Consider the following 12,955-nt stretch of genomic DNA (forward strand, 5'->3'; position numbering starts at 1 on the left):
ATATTTCAACATTTTAGTTTAGTTCTTCCTCTGAGGAAGACCCTGATACAGGGTTGAAACATTACCTGTTAAGTGTTTCTATCTTAATAAACTGCCTTGGTCAGCAACTTAGTGTTTTTAATATGGAAACAAGGCTTAATTATATTACTTCATCAATTTCAGGGTTGGCATTTTGCAAGTTTTTTTTTGAAAAACCCAACCCAGGTGTTTTTTTTTTTGGGTTATGATAAAACCTGATAAATAGGGAGCAGAAGTTGATGACCTATAGAATGTCCTAAAAATGGGGAAAATGACGTAAAAAATGCAAAAAATGACCATTAAATTTGTTAGTTTCAGGTTAAAAATTGAAATGAAAAGGAAATTAAACAAAATGCAATCTTGCTTTTTTCTTTTTTTAAAAAAAGGCACCAAATGATACCACATGCACATTCAATTAAAATATGCAACGAGGATTTCCAATGGAAAAATCTTATCTTAAATCTGAAATTGGCCCAGACGGACACCTAGTAGTTTCCCCCGACACAACGAAGACCTGTCACCAGTTTAGCATTTCTTTTGCTTGTAAATTGCTATCCTGTGAGATATATATAGGCCTATGTTCACCTTGGTGAAAAAAATTAAAGAAGTGACACAATATGATGAAACAATACACTGAATATTGCAAAAAATTAAGGAAAAATGCCGAAAATCGAGTAATATGACCTAAAACCTGAAAATTGGCAAAAATGAAAAAAAAATGCACTTTAAAATTACCTTTTTTGGGTTCTAGATGAAGTGTAATATTGTGTATATTTAATGACATTTCCACATCACACGTATAGTCAGACGTGCATATTTGAAGTGCAGTATGTCATGCACACTTACTTCATCAATTTCACAGAATCAAACACTATTTAATATTTTGTGTTAACATAGTTAAGAATTGACAATCAAGGTCTCACACCTTGAAATGATTCAACTAAAAACATACATAACCCATGCCGCAACAGACCATTAAGGGCCCAGACCTACCTACCGACTGCCAGCCACACTCCCACCTGATCCTACTCTTATAGGGTGATGCGTGGTCAGCATGACGAACCACCCATCATCATTGTAGATTTTCATAACCGGGTTATGCTCCTCATTTGTAGCTACCCAATTTAATAATGATAGCGAGTGTTAACCAGTCTCATACACAGGCTGAAATCTCAGAAGAAAAGCTTTTACATTTCCCCAAGGAGAGTCAAACCTGCACACGTCCCATAGATGTAGCCCAAAGCATGACCGCCCAGGGAGGCTACTCTAGAACCATGATAAAATTCAAGTATCATTCCCAGTTTTCAAGTTGAACTTTCCAAAAATTCAAGCAGATGTATTCTCTATTTCAATCTTACGTATTGTTCCCTCCCATGTGCCCGAACCTCCTCCCATGCACCCAAACCTCCTCCCGGGGCCCTTACAAACTTTTTTCACAACACGTTTTACAACGTCAACGTAACAATTTTTTAAAATGTATTATTGAGCAATATATGCATATCTACATGTGTCAATGATCTTATTGTAATAAACCTTGAATTATCATAATTGTTTTATTTATGCAGAAGAATGGAGAATAACGCGCTGTATGAATTAAAACTTAGTAACAAGTGTGCAAATTGCAGGAACCAATAATATCACCACCTGGTCAAAACGTCCCTGTGCATAAAGCGACACCAAACTTTTTGCGGTATTTATGAAAATAAAAGATCTTATAACAAAAGGTCAAAATGTATTACCAGAATGTTTAAATATGACTAAAAATTGAAGTTGTCATTATATTGATATCCAAGAAAGATGCAATTTAAGAATTTACGGTTTATTCATAAAATTCCGATTGGTGCCATCTTTCGCTACCTTCAGAAATTAACGTGAGTAGAAATGAATTCTAACGGAATTTATACTCCATTTTTCATGAATTCTCTGAACATTATGTCTATTGTGCATATAGACGTGTGCTAACAATCTTAAATTATTCAACATGCGCATAGGTATAGTTAGTAAAACAAGCCATATGACAGTACCTGTCATATCGTGAATAGGATTTGGATTAGAAAAAGTTGTAATTTTTCATGTCTACAGAGAAAAATTCAAGTAGAATTCACGCATAATTCCCAGAATTCAAGGAATTCCTGGGGAGTAGCCACCCTACCGCACAGCCACAGTGCGGGACAAATGATTAAATTATCTAAGTACTATGTTCTGAAAAATTTGACCAACAGTTTGATTCTACTCTTGCTGGATGGCGTAGCAGTTAATATATCTATGATCAGTTTCCAGGGTTGCGCATTGCAATACTATACTAATACTTGATAGCTGTGGCGGTTTAGTCAAACTCCGTGGCGGAGTGGTTAGCAAAGCATGCTGCAATGCCAGGGGTCCCAGGTTTGAATCCCTGTTCGGACGTGGATGTTTGTGTTTGTCCCGATAATACAAAGAGCTAGCCCCCGTGGCACAGTGGTTAGCACATCACACTATGATGGCAGGGGTCCCGGGTTCGAATCCCAGCCTGGGCATGGATGTTTGTGAGTGTTCATTCATCAATTTCATCATATCATCACTCATTCCCATCTTCGCAAATTAGCCGATAGTGGCACAAAAAGTGAAGTAAAATAAAGCAAATGAATCAATTGATAATATAGAGAAAATTGATGCGTGTGAAAATTGAGAAAATAAAGAGAAGAGGGATACTACTGCTTACGGGTATTACTTTTATTACAAATGTAAAAAAAAAAAGTAGACAGGCTGGCTGACTGTCATGCAGAATACCCAGGTTCGAATCTTGGGGTGGGTGATCTAAGGACGGAATTCTTTCGGTCTTGTCCCTGCATAAAGCAGCTTTGGAACTCATCCAGCCTCAAATCAATGGGTCCTGGGGGGGGGGGGGGGCAGCTGGAGTTTGGTTGTGATCACATCACCTCCAAAATCACCGAGGTCAAGAACATATTGGGCCCTACCCCAATATCCCCTGAATGTGCCTTCATGGGATGGTGCAATATGCATGGGGAACTTTATCCTTACCTGCTTCACACACACTTTTAAATCTGCTTCAACACAGTTTGTTCACAGTTGTGTTTTCAGATTATTTTTGTGGATGTTTCAAGTTTAAGTATCTCCTCTGTGTATTAACCATGCCAAAATTATAAGGTTGACAGATTCGACTGATTTCATCCAAATGGAATACCGTATCCATCCTCCAAAATATATGGTTGCTATGAAACTAACAGTTCTCTTGGACAAAACATTAGTGGCCCCCATTTGGATCCCAACATACGTACATATGCACTACCTAGGTATATTGTTTAAATTTGTCAAGCCATAGCTTATGAAATGCCCTAAAATACGTGGGCGAATCAAAAAGTAAGTTACACCCAAGCCGTGTTCCTGTACTAAAAGAGATAAAATAATAATGTTTGGTGGCAACACTGTCTGGAATGTATTCTCCCCATACCCAAAGCAGCCATGTTGCAGCTGCTTTAATATGATAGTAGTCACCGTATGAGTATGGTGCATCATATTGAGGTGGCGTCCAAATTTGTGGTGTGCTCTGTTGTCCGACTTTTGTGGACACGAAGGCATAATCAGAGTGAAATCCATTGCTAGATTGTCGAGGTGTATGGTGAGAATGCAATGTCACATCCCATGATCAGGAAATGGTGCCAGATGTTCGAAGAGGAAAGAACAAACATGAAAGACGAACAGTGTGTTGACTGTCGAAAAAAAATTAAATGTTCATACATTTGTGTACAATAATTATTTTCTTTCTAATGTGTTTTGTTTGTTTTATGCAGGGGGCGTAACTTACTTTTTGATTTACCCTAGTATTTAAGTCTCCAATCTTTATGCCCAAAAATGTAGTTTAGGCAGATACAGGGTTCCCATGCAAACTCCAAATCCATTTTCCCTGAGATTTCCCTGAGTTTTCCAGAATCCTCATATATTTTCCAGAGTATTGAATGCACAGTAAAAGACTACTATAATTTTACAATGGCCTCCTCCATTTCCTCTCATAGCCATACCACCCTCACCTTCTTTATTAGTGTTGTTTTCTGATGCAAATAACAAAACTAGTTCAATAATAAAATAAAATTACACTTCTTTGCATGTAATTGAGAACAAAGATGACCAGTTTTCTAGAACTTTAAACAACTCTGAAACAATTTCTAACATATCTGATATACAACATTGAAATATTTTCACACTTTTCATAGATGTTTATAAATAGATACAATATCAATTAATCTGTAATGCGTACAATAATAGTTAAGACAAACAAATTATTGGAATTTTACATATAAAAATGAAGTAAGTTACTGAGACTGAAATATAAAACAAGAAATGTACTTAATGTCTGATACAGCAAAATAAGAAACTTTACTTCTCAGAACCTTCAAGTTTTTTTTAATTGTTCTGCAATAGCCTTTACTTCTTCTTGCATCTTTTGTTGTTTGGCTTGTAAAGCACGGATCTCACTTGCTTTACGTTTCATTTCTTTCCTTTTGTCTTCTTTGTGATCACATTTCTTTCTCATCTTCTGCAATGCTTCTTCATATCTAATACGTGCACCTTTAACACTCTGGATCATATCTTTGCTTACTTCTACATTTGACACTCCTCCTACCACTTTCACTGCATCATAAACTTGCCGAATAGCCACAACAGATTGTTCTTTCAAGTTATCTATTAAAACCTGCTTATTTACAGAAAACCCACTTTCCACTGTAACGATCATAGCCGACCGCCCATCGTCAAGCATGCGACGCATCAGCTCGGGCCCCTCGAAAGACCAAGACCGGACGACACTGCCTACAATTTCTCTTTAGTTTAAATGCCTCTACTAATTCTCAGTTCCTGCGGGTCATGAGAGTCCGCATCCCAAAGTTTGGGTAAGCGTCTGCTTTTGAATAATAATAATAAAAAGAAAATAATTTATGCTTACTTAACCAAGAACTTTAACTCTAAAGTAGGTAACCTTCCTTAAGCTTAAACTTCCATCGTGATCGCACCCGCATCCCACTGACCAGTGAGGATACGCATGCGAGTCGCGAGCGAAATCAGCATAATCAAAACTGACATCTTATGGATCGATAAAGCCTCCGCCTCACTGACCTGTGATGGCGGGACACCTCATCAAACCAAAAGGAGGCCAGTTAATTTTACTTAAAAACCAAATTTACTCTGAAGGAAATACCCATTAACGATTACAAAATTTATTTACATTCTCAAATTTCCAATAAATATTCCAAGAATTAACATGAGAGAAGGTTCTCCGTTTAAACCTTAATCAACGTATTAACAATTCCCAATATAGTTAAATTAAAATAAAAATATACAAACTTCTGCTCAAAAGAAAAACTACAACAATGTCAAAAATGAAATTTATATCAGTATGACTTCCGTATAATATAGTCAAAACTTTCTATTGAGTAAACATAAAACTCAGAGAGCACTCTCTTATTACATGTCCATATCCCATCATAGAACTAACACAGCTGGAACTTGGTTTCAATAAATGGGTGACAAATTATTAACTAATGGTCGACAATATTACTTGTAATCAAGACAAAAGAAAGATTTGCATAACAACTATCCGTAAATTCCTATTCGTGCTTTTGTCATATTTTCACATCTACATTATGTTCTCTAGAACTCATCTTCAGGGTCAACCTCTAAAAACATTCATAATTAAAATATAAGGGGAGCCTTTCTCTACCCAATATCAATGCCATATCTCGGCCACAAATTACAAATGTCCACATGGAATTCCTTAACATAATAGGGGAATCTATGTCTACCCTTTTCAACGCCGTTGGATACTCACATTACAAAAGCAAAACAATAGACCTTTACATTAAATGAATTTCTAGAAAAATATATACTCGACCGGTCACCTATTATAGCTGTTTCAAAATTACATCTAATATAAACCTAAATAAGAGAAACCAATAAACTTTCCTTAATGTTCCGGATACTCAGACTTTAAAACGGACATGAAAACTATATAAGCTGAGAGATTTTAAAGGCACCCTCTGACCAGAGGTATGCTCTCGGATTAAAGTAATTAAAGAAATAAACTTTTCTTTAATTGAACCTCCTGACTAGGAGAATTCAGAATGATTTAGAATAAAAATTAACTTGACGAGAAGGATGCATATGAGCCTAATTTATTTAACTTGAATTTACATCGGAACCACACTGACCAGTGACAACTCTAACAGAATTTATGAATCAAAATTTTAAATTATTAAGATTAAATATTTATATATGAATCAAATTATTTATATGCCTGCTAAATCCCCTTTAAGGATCATGCTGACCAGCACTAATCCTGAAAGGTGGTTTATGGAAAACCTCGGACATTGTGGAAGGGAGAGCTGACCAGCCACTCCCCACACAATGCCCGTATTCTCCCAGCCCTGGACCTCGACAAGCGATTTAATCACCTAACGATTCCTGAATATACTGATTATTTTGCCAGCGAAACGGCTGGTATTTATACTCGCGGGATTGCGCAATTCTATTCCCTGAACAAAAGATTTGGACATATGGAAAGTTATTTTTAGCTGTAACAATTACCCCTTCCAAAAAGGCATATCAAGAAACACAAATGCAGCAAAATTTACTTACAAAACCGCAAGCGCAGACAGAAAAAGAAAGAAAGAAAGAAAAGAATGCAAGCTTCAACTTGCTCTGCATTCTTTATCGCCTTGCAAACTGCGTTACAATTTAACTAAGAAATATTTATACCTTCTTAAAAAATAATAATCCTTAAAAGTACATACACGAGGGCTATCGAAAAGTAATTTGAATAGCAAAGAAATTTACCAAAATTTATCAATCGTTACACCACATATGCATTGTCATGTGATAAAATCAAAACCAACTTAACAGTGCATCAGTTTTGATTGAAAAGTTACAAAACTTCTCTTTCAATTCCTTTTCACTACTGACATTGTGCAACAATGTCTTAAACTGGCGAATTACGTTATCACCAGTTACAGCCTTCATTCTCTTTCTCCTGAGAAGTTCCTGTATCAGGTCTTCCATGCGCTGAGCACATCACATATATTTTACGTCATGTAAAAGATTGAAATTGGTTAATTAAATTTTAAAAAGTGCAAAATTTATGAGGGTATACTGAGATATTATAATATATACTTCAAGTCCTTTCCCCAATAATAGAATACAGTGGAACCCATATTTTACATTCTCCCACTTAATGGTCCCAACATAGTAAAATGCTATAAAATTTTCCTCGATTTTACAATTTCCTGCATCAATTTCCATCAGCTTGGTCCCCTAAGAAGCGTAAAATCGAGGTTGCACTGTACAGCTCTCCCATCTGGCCCATGGTGTGTTCCACTCAGCTCTCTAGAATCAATTCAATCTTTCACTTTTTCCTAGCTAGTTCGTTACAGGGTTCCCTCAATGTGCAATTTTTCATCTACGCATCTCTTTTCTTTTCTAAACTTACAGACTGCATATCAGCGCCATTTGCAGAATGATTTAAGTTCTTTATACAAAACTGTCAATGACAAAATCCACTGCAACACACTTCTTGAGGAATTCCACTTTTGAGTACTGATGCACACAACATGCAACACAAGCTTATTTTGCAATAGAAAACCAAGACTACAAATTCAAAAAAGATCTATTCTACAGACTCTTCATGCAATATAATGATCTTCCATCAAGTATTGATATATTTTCCTCAGAATATGTCTTTCGGTCTTCTATCAGAAGAAATACTTCTAAATAATATCAAATAGTGCCATTTTTACTTATTCTTAGTTAACATTTGTTAATTTCTGTGTTATTTTGTAATTCCTTATTTTATTTTATTTTTTCATTGTTCACAATTGTAGTGTAAAATGGTCATCTGTGCTGTATCTGAATTATTATCAATAAATAAATCAATAAATAAATTTAGCTTGATGATTTCAAGCTTTACCAGTGTGCATACTTTGTAACTTGCAGTACGCTATCACACCATGCCAAATACCTGTGTGATGAACTGTGCACAAGAACAATAAATTTACCATTCGTAATTTAATGTACAAGGATCACTGAATGTACTTCTTGTATTGCATTCTTATGTAGCAATGCATAAAGCTACAAAACGACTTACAAGAAGGCTGAAACAGAACCTTCACAAGATGACATTATTCTGACATTCTTCTTTTAACGAAAATGCACGTACGTGATTATCAACTTTTAACTGGTTTTCACTATATATGCAATACTACAGAAAGGTGGGTTTGCAACCACGAAATTTTGTGACATCACACATTTGGTATCTCCTTCTTGCCATGGATCAGCACCACTCAAAAACATATAAACGCAGCGACGCAAGGACAGCTCAGTTGACTGCCGGACACTGACTGAGAAAGATCAAGACCCCCAGACTATGGTCTCAGGATAAATTCTTGACCAGACCCTTCCCATCTAATGCAAACCCAATCTGACCCAGTTCCCAGATCTTGGGACAGCCCCTGACAAAGATCCCTTCTACGACAGGATCTTGATTGCTGGGTTCAAAACCTGGGATAGTCTCTGGCCAAGGCCCCAAAGGTTACCCCCCATGAAACCTGGTTCCGGGTGCAACCCTTGGATAAGTCCTCGACCAGGTTTCCATGTATCATCCATCCCAATTCGCTGGGATGCTTGTCAGTTCACAGCTCACACCAAAGGCATACCCATAGACTCCGTACACCATGTTTTCCAGTCTTCATTCTCCCCTCCTTATATTGTATGAATAAACAGTTATCCTATAAAACTAAAACTCTTACCAACATTTCCTTAGCAGGCTGAATAACACTCACTAAGCACAAAGGACGATCATATCTCTTCTTGTGAAGCAAGAGTAAGTACATAGCTGTATCATCATCAAATCTCCATTGTTTTACAATTTCAGACATTCTATCTACTGTCACATCTCGATAACAGGCCATTATCTGAATACATTCTTTGTCAAGGCTGTACATCTGAAATTGAATGTAAAATAAAATAGCATTAGGTTGCAGAGGGTGAAATTAAGAGAAAATTCCAATAAATAACACAAAACATATGTTATATATACACTATTACAATTTTATAACCCTACGAAAATATGATTCATTCAGCATATATCAACATCGCACCAATACCAAAATCACAAAACTCTTACTTTGAGATAAAAGCATTTTAAATTTCAATGTTCTAGGAAAAAACAGGTTTTACAGTTGGATAAATAGAAATTTGCAAAATAAAATGTGTAAATATTGTCATAATATAACTGCAGGAATGGAACATACACACACACACACAATTTAATAATTCCACAGAACATAACCATATCATTCCATATAAACACTGTCAACCAAAAGCATAGAAACACAATATTTCAGTTAGATGTAATAACATTCTAATATTCAAGGGAATTAATAATAAGAAAATATGTAGTGTGTATATAACATAGTCACTATAGATGTATAAAAAGAGTAGAACAAGGAAAATACAAGAATAAATAATGTTTTGTAATGTAGATAAAATGGACTCGTATAACTAGTATGTTTAAAAATTGTACCTTAATGTCTTTGTATACAAAGTAAATGGGAGTGAAATTCAAATGTTCATGTGTCATGTTATATGTAGAACAGATTCTCTAATAAAGGCGAAGATTTATATTTTTCTGTTTTCAGGATACAGTGTCACAAAGTAAAAGGTGTTGCATCCAAAAGTTAGTTTTTCTAGCATTAAATTGAATATGGCGATGAAAATTATATTGTCTAGAATTTCATTTACTGTTTTGTTAAAAAAATATCTATTGCTCAGGCTTATGTAACAAAACTCTTTTAATAAATGACAATTTCAACCTGTAGTATAAGTATTGTAGAAATCTTTTTGGAATTTGCTCTATTCTATTTTTGCAATATACAGGGTGTCGCAAAACTCTTTGAACAATGTTTGGGTGCTGGTAGATATCATAAAAACAAGTAAATTTTCCCTATAAAGTTTACCTTAAAATCCATCCTGTACATATGCAACCCAACACAGAAAATGCTTGCTCTTACATAACTACAAGGGACATGTAGCAGGGTTGCCAATAATGTTCGTCGTTAAGAGAGACAACTTGAAAACAACTTGGGAGTCTTGCCTGAGCAAAATCCAAAACATTAATGATACTTGCGATGTTGTAAGAAGCACTGAAAGCATTGACAGTATTTATAAACTGACAAAGACAAATAATGAGCAGACTGAAATTCAAGATTACTAATTCTAAAATATCTCCATAATTGATTGATTGATTTGGTTTATTTTAATTCACTTTTCTGCCACCTTTGGCTAATCGCGAAAATGGAGATGTTATGATGAAATAACAAATAACACCAATGTCTATGCCAGGAATTAAACCCGAGACACCTGGTGTCGTAGTGAGCTGTGCTAACCACATCACCACGAAGTGTTTCATGTGTCATGCAATATCAACAATTGCAAGGGACAGGTGAGATAAGGGAAATTCACGAACGAACAAATGTAAACATGATGTGTTTGCTGCCTCGTTTCGAACATGCAGACTGTAATGTTATTAGAATTTATTTGAAAATTATTCCTGTCTGTGCTAGTGTTATTGCTAATCGTGTTAGTCTCATAAGGAAATAATTGCAAGGCTAGTTTAATTTAAGGATTGATTCAATCATTCATTCCTTCATTGATTTGCTTTATTTTACTTCACTTTTTGTGCCACTTTTGCCTAATTTGCGAAGATGGGGATGAGTGATGATATGATGAAATTGATGAATGGACACTCAGAAACATCCATGGCAAAGACGGATTTGAACCCAAGACCCCTGGCATCGTAGCACGATGTTCTAACCACTCCACCATGGGGGCCAGATTTTAATTTAATGAAAAACGTCGTTTGGTTAGGTTTGAGTTGTTGATTTAAGTCCACTTTATGCACAGTAAGGCTAATCGAGACTGGACCTACAGTTTAAAGTGGGATCCGAACCACTTGTGCCTCCATCGGGTATTGAACCCGGGACCCTTTGATTACAAGGTGACGACGCTACCACTGGAAAAATGTCGTTTAGACATGAATAAATTCACACATTAAAACTAGTGCTTATTAAAAACCAAAGCCAAGAAATGCATACTTATATCAAGTGCTGAACTGTAAAGGGCACTCGTATTGCACACTGACAAAAAACAATTTTGCGAACAGCAAAAGTCTATTGAGCTGCCTTGGTGATCGAGTACATTTAGTGATCGACACATGATCTCTCTATCGAAGGTTCCTGGTAAGAGCTTCGGCCTGGAGAAATATGTCAGTGGATCATTTGTCTTCATAGTTCCAATTTTTCTGAAAAGGGAGCAGGTACTGCACCACTACACCTATTGGTGCATTGAACTTAATGTAAAAAGAACTCTGTAAGAAAACTGAATTTATAAAATCTGTTAGCTCTCTGCTCTTAACAAATTATTTTGGCTCTCGGAACAATAGTAGCATTAGAAAAATCAAGAACGAATATACTGACAAGAAAAGTTCATTTCTGCAGTAGAGGCATGTTTTGCTGCGAATGTGATTGCAACCACCATGGCAGTCATATTGTGTAATGCACTAGCAGCCAGCAGTTTTTGTTCGAACGTCAAATTTGGCATAGGTCTACATATGCCATTGTGTTTGTTCCATTATCTATCTATTATCCATTATCATTTATTACCCATCGGCATCAATGCAATTAATCTAAAAAACCAACTTAAATTGGCCATAAAATAAAAATAAACATGCCAAGTGAATCAAGTTCTTGACCGTAACCTTTCATCTTGACACTTGGTCACGTGACTAGAGAACATAAAGTGCCTAAACACAATCTTTGTAGAACTATTTGGTTCTACAAGGCATCAAATATCAATGCGACGGAGAAAATTAGATATCACTTAAAGAAAACTAAATTAGTATCATTCTGTTAAACACAATGTAGTATTCACACGCAAGTAAAGTAATTAAATCAATGTATGGAAAATTTTATGTGTTAATGTTTTTGTTGGAGCTTGGAAGGAGAAATGTTCAGTCAGGTTAAGTAGCTTTTGCTCAGGATGGTTGTGTAGCTCAAAGTAAATGTTCGAAACTTTGACCTCTTACTTCAAGGCACAATCTACAAGGGTGTATTAAAAATTGTCTAACTCTTCCAATAACCTCTGGTTGTTCGCGTATTGTGGCACTGGCAGTGGCAATACATGCCACGAGATCTTCTGGGGAGTTTACAGGACTAGAATACACCAAGGTCTTCATGTGACCCCACAGAAAGAAATTCAATGGGGACATATCAGGGGAGCAGGCTGCATTTTAAAGGCACCAATTTTGAAAAGTATGATGCAAATCAAAATATATAGCTTATATACTAGTCTCCTCCTAGCTGCTTTTGAAGTCTAACTTCGTATTGGTTCCTCGCGACCAATCCAACGCCCTGGAAAGATTTCAGAAAGGTACTTGCGTACATGTCTGGTGTAATGTGCTGGAACCACATTATCTGTCTAATGTTTAATGGAACTTCCTCAAGCAGCTCAGGCAAAGTATGGTGAAGAATCACACTATATATCGTATCATTCTATAGAATGATGGGATCAGAACCAGTCACTTCGCAATTAATTGCTGGGTGATGTAACCTATTCATCATTCATCCTTGATGATGAGAGCTTTCGTCATTAACGTGACGAGTTAACGCTTGGCAGTGCGAAAGGTACAAGTAAGATTTAGGAACTTAACAACTAGAAAAGACAATGGTCACTTGTTGGGTTTTATGAACCTTTGAACCTGAATCATGGCTGGGTTTAGGATAGTTACCTCTGACGAATGAAGATAATTTCGATGAATAAAAATAAACTAAGTCCTCTGTTGGCTTCTTAATAGGTTGACCAGCGCGTCGTCTCACTTTTGCTCCACTCTCTCCTAATC

General features: G+C 36.1%; 1 protein-coding gene across 3 annotated transcripts in view; it reads right to left on the bottom strand.

Annotated features, from left to right (window-relative positions):
* The window catches only part of LOC145994951 (maternal embryonic leucine zipper kinase-like), a 325,396-nt gene that overhangs the window by 213,538 nt on the left and 98,903 nt on the right, over positions 1-12,955 (bottom strand). For all 3 annotated transcript variants that reach the window (XM_083131477.1, XM_083131478.1, XM_083131479.1), the window contains exon 8: positions 8,808-9,002. In XM_083131477.1, coding sequence (XP_082987603.1) covers positions 8,808-9,002 — 195 coding nt within the window. The remainder of the gene's footprint in view (positions 1-8,807; positions 9,003-12,955) is intronic.

This window comes from Lepisma saccharinum, chromosome 11, assembly GCF_977018435.1.
Source record: "Lepisma saccharinum chromosome 11, izLepSacc3.1, whole genome shotgun sequence".
In the NCBI taxonomy this organism is placed as follows: domain Eukaryota; kingdom Metazoa; phylum Arthropoda; class Insecta; order Zygentoma; family Lepismatidae; genus Lepisma; species Lepisma saccharinum.